This window comes from Mytilus galloprovincialis, unplaced genomic scaffold, assembly GCF_965363235.1.
Source record: "Mytilus galloprovincialis unplaced genomic scaffold, xbMytGall1.hap1.1 HAP1_SCAFFOLD_233, whole genome shotgun sequence".
Lineage (NCBI taxonomy): Eukaryota > Metazoa > Mollusca > Bivalvia > Mytilida > Mytilidae > Mytilus > Mytilus galloprovincialis.
The window spans coordinates 25,336-37,758 of NW_027468155.1; the positions used below are offsets into that span (position 1 = coordinate 25,336).

General features: G+C 29.4%; 1 protein-coding gene across 1 annotated transcript; it reads right to left on the reverse strand.

Moving 5' to 3' along the window:
* Positions 1 to 2,073: 2,073 nt before the first annotated feature.
* Positions 2,074 to 9,808, reverse strand: LOC143061163 (sodium/calcium exchanger 1-like). The gene is made up of 4 exons (XM_076233694.1): positions 9,738 to 9,808; positions 7,763 to 7,916; positions 5,522 to 5,697; positions 2,074 to 4,327 (listed from the first exon to the last, which is right to left on the reverse strand). Exons 1-4 carry the CDS (start codon positions 9,804 to 9,806, stop codon positions 4,199 to 4,201), a joined length of 528 nt encoding a protein of 175 aa, XP_076089809.1. The 5' UTR covers positions 9,807 to 9,808; the 3' UTR covers positions 2,074 to 4,198.
* Between the last annotated feature and the right edge of the window lie 2,615 nt (positions 9,809 to 12,423).

Below are 12,423 nucleotides of genomic sequence, written 5' to 3' on the forward strand. Positions count from 1 at the left end.
ATGAGTCTTTTGTAGTTTTTATTTCCCATGGGTATCACCAGCTCAGCAGTCAGCACTTCTGTGTTGACATAAATTATCATTGATACGGTCATAATTATAAATTAACTGTTAACAAAACTTTGAATTTTTGAAACACTAAGACTTTTCTATCTCAGGAATAGATTACCTCAGGTGTAGTTGGCAAAACTTTTAGGAATTTGGTCCTCAATGCTCTTCAACTTCGTATTAATTTGGCTTTTTAACTTTTTTAGATTTGAGCGTCACTGATGAGTCTATTGTAGACGGAACACGTGACTGGCATACATAAAAAGTTTCAATCTTGGTATCTAATGATGAGTTTAGTGAGATATGTAAACACCATACGATGGGGCAGAGGGCATGTTACTACACAGAAAGGTGGAATTAATAATTAGGAAGTTGAAATCATCCTATTTATCAAAGATTTTTTATCGTGCATCGGTGTCAAAATTTAGGATAAGATCAGTGTATGTAGCAGTCCTTTTAGTATCAATTATATCCTTAACTAAATGGGAATATGGGTAATTTAGTGATAGGACATCAATATATCTAAAAGAAAATTCTAAATGAATTCTGCATCATACAAGTACAGATACAAATTGGCTAATAGATGTGCATTTAGTACTATTGGGATACCGACTGTCTATTGAAACACTTTCAACAGAAAACTAAGGTACTTGATAAAAACATACAACACAAGATTCAAATGTAAACGTTACAATTTTCATTATTATCTGCCTATTTCCACATTTTTCCTTTTCAAAATTACTTTCAGCATGTTCAGGTCATGAATTTCTCATAAAAAAAGGCCTTTTTCAAATGTACTTCTGCCAATTTAAGTCATTGAAATCACTGAAGGAAAGAATGGGACAGTTGTGAGTAGAATTTCAGAATTTTTGATAGTATTTCTATGAATAAATATATGCATGCAATTTTTCTTACTAACTTTAGGATTATATTTAGATTTTTCATTACTAGTAAATTATATGACACTGAAGATGAAAAGTTTTTACAGTATTTCATTTCCTTAACATTACTTCAAATTGTATTCAATTGTCCAAAGATGGAGACCTTTTATACATTGATACAAACTCTTCTGATATTTCATTTTTTAAAAACGGTTCTGATTTTTAATACTTCTTTTTTTCAATTAAATAATTTTGACATGATTGGAAGTACAAATCTTCAAAGACAGGTGTAGTATACTTTTTGTTGTTGATAAAATTTGATTTGATATGAAAATGCGCTTTTTCAACAACAAAAAATGATTTAAAAAAAAAAATGATTTAAATTGATGTTATTTTTCATTAAAAAAAAAGATTTATGAAAATACAAGTACAAATACCTTACACTGTTAAATAAGACGATAGTGTGGATTCAGAAAAGTGTAATTGAAAATCTTGAGTCTTTGGTCCCCTGTCATTGTATGGTAAAAAAAATCATGGCGGAAATGTATGGATCACAGTAAATTTAATGAAAAGACCATAAAATATGTGTATCCGAAACCGAGGTTCTCACTACCACTGGAAATGGATTATTTGTTTAAAATAGCAATGAAACATACTGATAGGAAAAGGACAACATTTTCATCCCCATCCTATGAACATTATCAGTTTATTGCAATGCCAATCAGACCATATAATGTTGTATCAACATTCCAGAGAATGATAGAAAAAGAAGTTTATTCTGAGAGTTTTAGTAAAATTAGCGAGTTTTTAACATTTTTGTCCAGTCAGTTTTAATAACTGCTTTTAACATAATAAAGAAAATTCTTAAGTTTACCCCAATGTTCCATTTTTATCCATGTTAGTTAACCTCCTGGTTCATTGGAGACATTTTTTAAATAGGCACTAACAATTGTGAACAAGTTTGGTTAAAATTGGCATGGTAGTTTAAGAGAAGATTTTTTTGAAGTTACCAGACAACAGATGCCACATAATTTCACACCCTTTGGGTCATGTGATTTAATGAATTAGAGAGTTTTTCCTCCATATAAGAAAAACAATATTCCTGTACATGGATTTAAAACTCAAGAATTAACGAGAAGAAGCAGGATAAAAAATCAAACCTTTATTACGTTAAATTTTTACAAACAGAAAACAACTGCTTTAATTAGCAAACCAATGTAATTCAGATTACTGTAACAACAAAATAAACAATAGTTGGTACTATTACAGATATCAAACTAGTACTATAGATCTGTCATCCTCTGAACAAGCACTTTTCATCTTTAATCACCCAGTAAACAATCTTTCAAATAGTTTTTATATACATTATAAGGTTACTTTTATTTTAGTTATAAGTTAAAAATGTAATATGACTTGTATTCAACTGTCTTTAGATGAATCTTATAAAAAGCTTATCTGCTGTTCATGTCTATCATAGCTCTTAGTATATAGTCAACTATGATGCTGAGACTGACATTTATTAACAACTGTATACTTCATTTATCTCTTTTTATATTGATGACAAGTAAAAAAAAACATAAACTAAACCAAAATAGAATACAACTGACATACAAATAAGTTAAAATCAAGCATTGAGAAGTTATTATGCAGTATGACTACCTAATACAAACATGTATCACAGCAAATCTTCCCTACTTAATATTTATTCTTAAAATTATTAACTAATATCTTCTTTGGTAAAACATAATACATTTACATCTGCAAAATAATTTGTTTTGAGTTTATATTATTTTTATGTCCAATGGGTGCTTTGAGATTATCAGGCAGTACAAGATATATGTTTTTTTACCATTCCAAATCCTGCCAGCCAGTGAAAAGCAAAGATGTTAACTTTTTTAAATGTTTGATTTAAACTTGCACCAATAATCAATATTCTGTTAAACAAAAAAAATATCTATACATTATTAAACAGCAACTCAAAAACAAGTATATACATACAGAATCAAATAATTATGCTATTTGTGTAGAATTTAATATATATATTTTTTCTACTGTGTATTTGGCAACGGAATGTAAAAGTAAAATTCTACGCTATACACAAAAATATGACATAACTAATGGTTTTTAACAGATACACAACACTGATAATATTTACAAAAACAAGAAAATAAACAAAAAAATAAACAATAATAAAAATATAACAGTTGATCACAGTTTGCTTCATAGAGATTCAAATGCTATATTAGCACTAATAACATGCACAACTGGTTTTCTATAGATATATTTACATGTAAAATAATACTAATGGTTAATATCATAAATAAATGTATTTATGTATATATATATATATATATATATATATATAAATGCCAAATACAGTCTTGAATTATTTCTAAGCATAACTTCTAATATCAATAAACCTTGTTGTAATATAACTGCCTGTTTCTTTTGGTGATCACATATCTCTCTTACAGCAGAATAAGAACAAATAATTGTATTTTTCAATTATTTCAAAAATATTTAAGTATACCAATGTTAAATTAAAAGATTATTTTTTATATTCTTTAAAATAGGTGATGATAATGTCATAAATCGTCTGTATAATTTAACCTTACAATATCACATATCAAATTATCATGATAATACTCGTATAACTATCAAAGATTTTCAGATTTACCATAGCTCAATTGTATTTCACTTGATGGATCTGGTCACATACATAATTCATGTATGAAAAATGGCTAGTATTTTTAGAAATTTTGGCTTACCATGAAGGCATTTACAATATCTGCCTAAGGAATAATTTAAACTGCTCTATGTAATTTTGATTTTTTGACTATTATGACTAGGTGTAATATGAGCAACATACAAGTATCAATCAAACAGATTTTGTCAAATATTCTACTAACATATAAATAAAACACTGTCATACCCTGTCAACACTCAAACATAGACAAAAACTTTATTTAAAGAAGGAACATAAGGAACTCTTAAAAAAAATGTCAAGCTCATCTTGTGTAGCAAAAAAAATAAAACAAAATTAATACATAAAAATGTAATAAAATAAAATAATAATGTAAAATGTTTTTATCATTTTTTATTCATAACTTGTGAAATTCCTTCAACATTTCAGCTTTTTTCATTTTAAAAATTCAAAAAAGGTAACAAACAAATAAATATATTGTTAACTATGTATGTCATAATATGTAGATAAACCTTTCAGATACATACTTCCCCAGTATAATGCATAAGTTCCCTAATGATAACATTATTTACCAAGTGATAATATCATATGCCCTCAAAGATGACAAGACAATGTAAGTGATCCACAGTGTAAACAATAAGAAACTTGTTATCCATTTTACAGTAGCGTTTTTGCCTCCAAGTTCTCCACCAACAAGCTGAAAAAAATAATTTAAGCCATTATTTCTGTTACAATCATTTTTTCTATTATTCACAGGGCTCACATTTGGTTTTCTGTTTGTCCATTCTAATAGTGATTTTAGTTTATATGCTTTTTTAAAATTTTAGACAAGGGAAAAAAATACAATGTTTGATGATCCTATGCAGAAATTAGCAAGAACACAGGAATTGTTGTGATAAGCATATCCTATAGGTAAATTTAAAGTATATTAGAACTGAAGAAAGGTGTCAAGCATGTTTTATATCATCAAACGCACAAAATATACAGCTCATCATTTTTAAACTTCTGACAAAAAATGCACTCAATCTCTTCAGTAATATTTGAGAAAGAAGTCATGAAAAAATGTCAACTTCATCCAACAAATTGATACTGAATAATTAATGAAAGTCGTTTTCCACAAACAGAGAGAAGTATCTTTCAGATATGTAAATGCTTCCATGTTACAATTCATCACTGTTAAAACAAGCTATTGACCAAATATGAAGGCATTCTGTTATGAAGTTTCTAAAAAAATGTGTAAAAAGTAATTAACAAAAAAACTAACTCTGAGGAAAATTCTTAACAGATGGCAAAATCAAAAGTTCAAACACATAAAAAAAAACAATGGATTAAACCAGGTTTATAGTTAGCTAAACCTCTTACTTGTATGACAGGTTTTATAGCTAGCTAAACCTCTTACAGTGGCATAAAAGTCCATTATATAAGAAACAATGTGTGAACAAAACAAATTGACATAATAAGTAAAAATTTCAAAAATAGAGATACAGCAGTCAACATTGTGTTATAATCTTCATCATTTATATAAATACAAACAAATGTGTGAATAAAGAAAAACAAAAAGGCATATAGCAAAAAAAACAAACTGTTTCTTAAATGACTTTAAACGAAATGTAAGCAAACTTTTCTTTCTCTTTAAATGCTTTTCAAAAAAACTTTATGATTGATGAATGATCAGGAAATTTCTCATTCATATAAAAGGATGTCAAAAAAGCCTAATCAGAAGAAAGGGAGAAAATTTGACATCGAAAAAATTAAATTTTGACTAACATTTAACTAAGATGAAGAGAACCACACACTGATTATAATAAAATACTACTCCTTCCAGTTAGTATAAATTGGTAAAGATTAAGAGAAATTATAATTATATTTGTTAAGATGTAGTAATACCAACCTTTCTCCTTAATATGAGTGTAGCTATACAGATAACTGCTAAAACACAGAAAATAATGACACTGACTGTCAGGTTTCCTGTTTTAACTTTATAAGGTTTATCAATAGCTATTCCATACATGGTGGCTAACACCCAAGGTAAACCAAGTCCCAGGAATACATTTACACTATTACTACCTGAAAATATTATGTAATGACTTTAATATATCAATTTATCATTTAAAAATTATCTTGAAATAAAAAAAAAAACTTTTTCAGAGAGTTATTATATATATACATTTATCATACATTTTGGCATTGACTTAACTATTTTTGGCACTATAAAAAAGGCAGTAAGACACTATTCCACACCACCCTAACTTCCTGAAAAGCATATTAAGGTCAGCTGATGTAAAATTAGGACTGATATTGAGATCATGTCTAGAAATAGACATTGTTAATAATATCTGAAAAATCTCAGTTCATGACATCAGTTAATAATTGTGCAATGGTCAGCATTCTATACTTTGTTTTATTGGGACAGATAATGTATAGATGTTAAACATTGATAAAAGATGTACTTCCAAGCAAAACTAACAAAAGGATAGCCTCCACTTACTCCTTGCCCCAAGATAAAGTAAAAGCACAGACAATGAGAGGCTTGTATATATATATATAAGTAATCAGTCTGACATATCTTGTCTTAAAAAAAGATTAACACAAGCTTTAGTGAAATGTCTTTGCTACTATTCCATTATATGAGATAGAACTAACAACTTATTTTACACAAACCCGTACAGAAATTGCTATCAAAAGCATATAAGTTTCACATGTGAAGCACATGAGATGCAAGTAAGAATTGTATGCAAATCAGATTGCTCACGTGTGCAGTTTGGTAGTTCATATGTGCCCACAAAAATCTAACATAATGCTCATATGTGCAATTCAAACCTCAGGGGAGCTTTTATCATCCATGTTAGTTTTATGTTAGTTTTGTACTTTGAAAGTTTGTCCATTCTTCTAACCATTCAAAACTAACCTACATCATTGCTCATATGAGCTTTTTCAAAATGACATGCCCAGTCATGAACTTCTTGTAAATTCAAATTCAAAGCATCATGGCAATTTGGAGGTGGAGATGAAAAATTTTAAGCCATATTTTGTGCTATTTGAAGTTAATGGCATTGTTGGAATCTGATAAAACCAGTGTGGCTGTGGTTAATTATTTGTAAGTTATCATTTCTATTTCATTATGTTAATTTTTGTGTCAGATTTTGAAATATATTACAATTTCAAGTCCTTTATGGGGAATATATATGCAGGTTGCTTCAAAATAAGTACTACATGTATATATAGAGTATTCCTTCTTAAACTTTCTGAAATACAGCAGCACTTATTTATCAAAGACATTCATTATGTACTAAACTTGCAAGTCCCTTAATTAGTTTTATACTGTAATATACATGTATATGTTATGTTTTTAGTCATTTATATCATGATTATTGTTTAAATAAAAAAAAAGACCAAATAATAGGAAGACAATAATTAAAGAATAACACTTTTAACATGATGTGTCAGTTATTTTATTTAATTGAATTATTTAAGATTTTAATCTAAATTTGAAAAATATTCCTATTTTGAAGCAGCCATTTTGTTTTGGTCAACTAATACTCATGTGTGCAACATGTGAGCAACTGCTCATATGAGCAACAAATCTAATAAAATGCACATGTGAAACAAAAGCTCATATGAGCAGTTGTACGTGAGGTTTTTAACATGCAAATTAGGTTAGTTTCATATGTGCAATTTTTTTGCTCACAAAATGCTCAACTAATTTGCATGTTAAAAACCTCATGTGCATTCATGTTAGTTTCTAACGTGAGCATCTTATGTGCAACTTATGTGCAACATGTTAGCACTTTTTGGTAAGGGAATGAATTATCTGATACATATTGGTTCGCAAGATATGAAGAGTCTTAACAAAGTAGAGGTTTGAAAGGCAGAATAGCAGCATGCAATTGACAGTTTTGGGTATTTTTGTTAATGTAACTTATTTTATGTAAAAGGTAAGATTCCAGACGCAGCTGCTAGATAACTTTCTAATATATGAAGCACCCTTAAATATCATGAAATTAGTCCCCCCATATATCAAAAGAGTGACTGTTACCTTAACAAACAAAATAATGATTAAGTAAAAGGTCTCTCAGATTCAAGCTTTATGATACCAAACTTGGAAGGCTAATAATAGTGTCATATCATTTACCAGTAATATTGCCAATGGCTGCATCAGCATGCTCATCTTGTTTAGCTGCTGTACGACTAGCAAATGTATCAGGTAAACTGGTTCCCAGAGCAATGAGAGTTATACCAGTAACACTGGTTTCTAGACCTATTACACAACCAAGCAAGCCAGCTAACTACAAAAGAAATAAAAAACAATGTCATTTTATTTTAATTTTCCAAAACACTTCTTTTGAATGATTGATGATTGATTGATGTTTGCTTTTTGCCGCATCAGCACAAAATGAACTTTGTTGTTTTATTTTAGAACAAAATGATATATATCTATATCAGAAGAGTAACTCATTATGTTGGTTATATAAACTTGTGTCCTTTCTGTAATGATTTTGACAAACATATGCAGAAAAAGATTGCATCATTGATAGATTCATGTATTACGCACAACTCCTGATATTTTCTTGACAAGTATGTTCTTTAACCCGATTTTTGTGACAAAAATGTCGGTTATTGATTTGGGGTTATACGGCTGGCTGTCAGTCGGGCGGCCAGGTGGCCAGATGGGCGGCAGCCAAATGTTGTTCGTGCATTTACTCATGAACCGTTCAACCACAGCTTTTAAAATTTTTATATGTTGTTACTGACAACAAATGGAGGTCAAGTTTAATAATGACGATTTTGACTTTTACTGTTCAGGAGTTATGGTTGTTGAAAGATTGAAAAATAGCTTTTCCAGTCCTGTCCGTGCATTTACTCATGAACCGTTCAACCAAAGCTTTAAAAATTTTAAGATTGAAAAATTTTGTTTCCAGTCATGTTGTTGAATTTACTCATCATTGCTCATGAACCATTCAACAAAAGCTTTTCAAATTTTAATATTATGTTGTTACTGAGGACAAAATGGAGGTCAAATTTGATATTGACGATTTTCACTTTCACTGTTCATCAATTATGGTTCTTGTGATATTGAAAATGTCAGGACACAAATAAATGTTAATAAATCTGGTTTGCTGTCTGTCTGACAGCCTCTTGTTTACATATACATCAATTTGTCACTTAAATATCTTTGTACATACTTCACTGAATTTTTTGAATTGCTATGGTTATGATGCATAAAAAATGCATTCAATGCACTGTTTTTGCTCACTAAGTAGTAAAAAAGACACTATCAAACCATTCCAATAAAGGTTTTGATTGCATGAATGCAATATTCACCCAAAAAATAAACACATCAAAATTAAAATCAGAAATTAGATGATATATTATTTTGAAACATGTATAATGACAAAATCTTAAAAGTTGATTCAGATTTAACCTAGGAGTCAATATGATTGGTTGGTGTCAAACAGGTTCAAATAACTAATAAAGGAAAAAAAATACTGGAAATTCAGAAACTATTGCACAAAATGGAGGAGGATTTTGATCGCAATGATTTAACCTTGCATTTTTTTTTTTATATGAATGAAACAGGATTTTTATTCAATATCACAAAAATAAAATTGCATTTTTAGTCTAAAATGACAAAATCGCAATGATATACCGTATTTATTCTATTTAAAGCCCCCCTTCTAATTAACGCCCCCCTACCGAAAATCGTGCGTTCAGAACTTTTGACTTCTAATAAACGCCCCCATTTTGTAGTTAAAAAAATAAAATTGAAACTTAACCATTACAATATTGCAAAGACATCGACCCGGTCACTCAGAAACATGAAACGAAAAATAAATAATGCCCATGTTTTAATCCACTCCGATAATCAAACACAGTGTGTACAAGTTCCAAAATAGATCTGTCAGTTACACAGTACGCTGTTGAAATTATGTTCCACTGATGTGCACGCTTGTTCATTAGGTCAGACATTTTTCAGCTGACATTCCTAGCTAGTGATTGTCTTTGTAGTCCTCTGTCAAATGTGCTATTCTTCTGTCTGTGTAATTTTATGAGGTTAGTTTTTATACAGTTGATATTTTGAAGTGAAAAGAAAATGAGGTAACACTTACTTGCTGAATAAACAATGTTAATACTCCAATATATAGCAGTGAAAGAACAAATGCTGGCCAGGCTCCCATATATTTCCTGAAAATAAAAAAGGAATTTATTACCTTCTTGTGAATTATAAATACATCAGATTTAAAGAAATCCACAGAATTTATTCAATAATTATGCATTATTATATTCAGCATTTTCAAATGTTCTTTGACATTTAACCTCTTTTTCAAACAATGCAACATGGATGCCTATGTACCATAAAATTGAGAATGGAAATGGGGAAAGCGTAAAATGGGTCCTCAACACAGTCTCTTTTAGTCAGATATGTACTAATTTTAGTTCTAAATGTATGGCTAGTGTAGCCATGTCAATCCAAAACATGTATAAACAAACACAAAGAAAAATAGTGTGGAAAACTGATTTGCTGGACGGACAGATGAACAGCAGACAGCCAGACAGAGTGCAAACTTTAAGTCCCCATCCACTTAGTCGGTAGGGGACTAATAATAAGTTGAGGTAGGCGTGCTATTGAGACAACTCTCTCTCAGTCATAATGTATGAAAAGTAAACAATGATATGTCAAAGTACAGCCTTCTACACAGAGTTGCACTGAGCCTTGAAGTAAAATGAGAGTTTGCAGATTATATTATAAACTGATTATAAAAGCTTTAGACAAATCATATTGTATATATCAGTACTGTATATTACATCTACAACAGTAAAAAATAAATATGTTTGAAGATATGAATGCTCCGACACTGTAGACATGAATGCTCCCACACAAGTTTGCTTATGATACTGTGGATTCATTTTTTTTTTGGTGTGTACCAATTTTTCGTGGATTGGGGATGTCTTGCATTTTCGCGGATATTTGATTTCATGGTTCTGGCAAAAGTTGCATACATTCTTAATGAAAATTTGGTATTCTTTGAATATTTAAATTCATGGTTCACCTGTACCTATGAAATCCATGAAAATTGGTATCCAACAAATGATAATGGATCCACAGTACGTGACATTCATACTTTTAGAGAGTGAATGATGTCACTGCTAGGTTTCAAAGAATTCTATTGTTCTAGTTTTAGATGTACATGTGCAAGTACAACATTAAATTTATTGTTTTGAGTTCAGCAATGAAATAGTGCTTTGCATTGTGTATGAGTTTCATAAACTTTAAATGAGGTAAACATGAGGCATAAAATGTGACTAAAATTACTACACTATGAAATAAGACCAATAAAATTGATATCTTTATGACTTGCTGGTCAGACTTTCAGCTATATGAAGAATGATATGATATAATCTTTAACTACTGTTTTAACTTCAATAACTTCAAATTTTATTAGCAAAGATGAATTCAGAATTAGATTTATAGTATCTCCTTTCAATCTTAAACAAAAGTTTACATCCTTTCAGAGTGACGTTTTCTATAAGCACTTCTGTTTTCATTCTAATTAACCATACTATGCTGCAATGCTATTAATGATGATTATAAAATCAATGCAATTAAATCATATAACATTCAACTACATAGATTTTATGTTTAATTAAAGTTAATCCATTACCTAATAAACATGTTGCTGTTGCTTAATTGGTCCTGGTATAGATTCTCAATTAGACGATTTATTACTCAATCATTTGACCTTGAATCTATACCAAGGAAAATACAGAATCACTTTTATCAAACCTGTGACTTCTGTTACAAAAGTGAGACATAGGGATCCTACATTCTATTGTCGTTGGCGCCATCCACAAATTTAACAGTACATTTACTCTGTTGTTAAAGGTTTAAAATTTTTAATAAATTTCTTAAACTATCCAGATTTGTACAAAACTTGGACAGAAGCCCGTTTATGATAAAAAGCTATAGTTAGTATCTAGAAGGAAATTTTGTTTCTCTGTTTATCAATTATCAATGGACTTAGTTTTTCTTTCAGTTAACATTACAAACAGTCCGGTCCAACGATTTACAGAAAAGAGCGACGATTTACAGAAAAGAACCGAAAAGAACCGAAAAGGACCAAAAAGAACCGAAAAGGACCGAAAAGAACCGAAAAGAACATTCATATATTTATTATATAAAAGCAATATATATATATATATATACACGATTTTTTTTATGTTGTTAACAATACCTCGAAACAAAGGAATGCATTTAAATTTAGATTGTATATTTATAGGGACATGTAGACTTACAGAAAGACTTTTGCAATATAACTAGGTTTTTAGTAATATTGTTTTTAAGTATACTGATATGTTTGATAAATTTTCATTTATTTTTCATCAAGGATTTTAATCTTATCATTTGAAAATTTGTTTATAATAGATATAAGAAGATGTGACAACTCTCCATCCAACTAACACTTTATAAAAGTAAACCATTATAGGTCAAAGTACGGACTTCAACATAGAGCCATGGCTCACATTAAACAGCAAGCTATAAAGTGCCCTAAAATGACTAGTGCAAAATCATTCACCTTAGGACAGGTGCAAACAAATGCAGCAGGTTTACACAGCTTTTAATAAGCATTTTACATTTTTTAATAGTAATATATAATTCATAGATTTTGCGGTAAAAATCATTGAAATGAAAAGCAATATTCTCGTACTATAAATGTTAATCCTAACATTTTAAAAAATGTTTCGTTTGTTAATAACAGAGATATATAATACATGTATATGGGTATGGTAACATTA

What these genes read in the sequence shown, in the direction of transcription:
- LOC143061163 (XM_076233694.1), bottom strand. Translation starts at nt 9,806, where the DNA reads ATGGGAGCCTGGCCAGCATTTGTTCTTTCACTGCTATATATTGGAGTA. An exon ending in TAACATTGTTTATTCAGCAA is followed by an intron (nt 7,917 to 9,737) that starts GTAAGTGTTACC and finishes TTTCTTTTGTAG; the next exon opens with TTAGCTGGCTTGCTTGGTTG. An exon ending in AGCCATTGGCAATATTACTG is followed by an intron (nt 5,698 to 7,762) that starts GTAAATGATATG and finishes TAATATTTTCAG; the next exon opens with GTAGTAATAGTGTAAATGTA.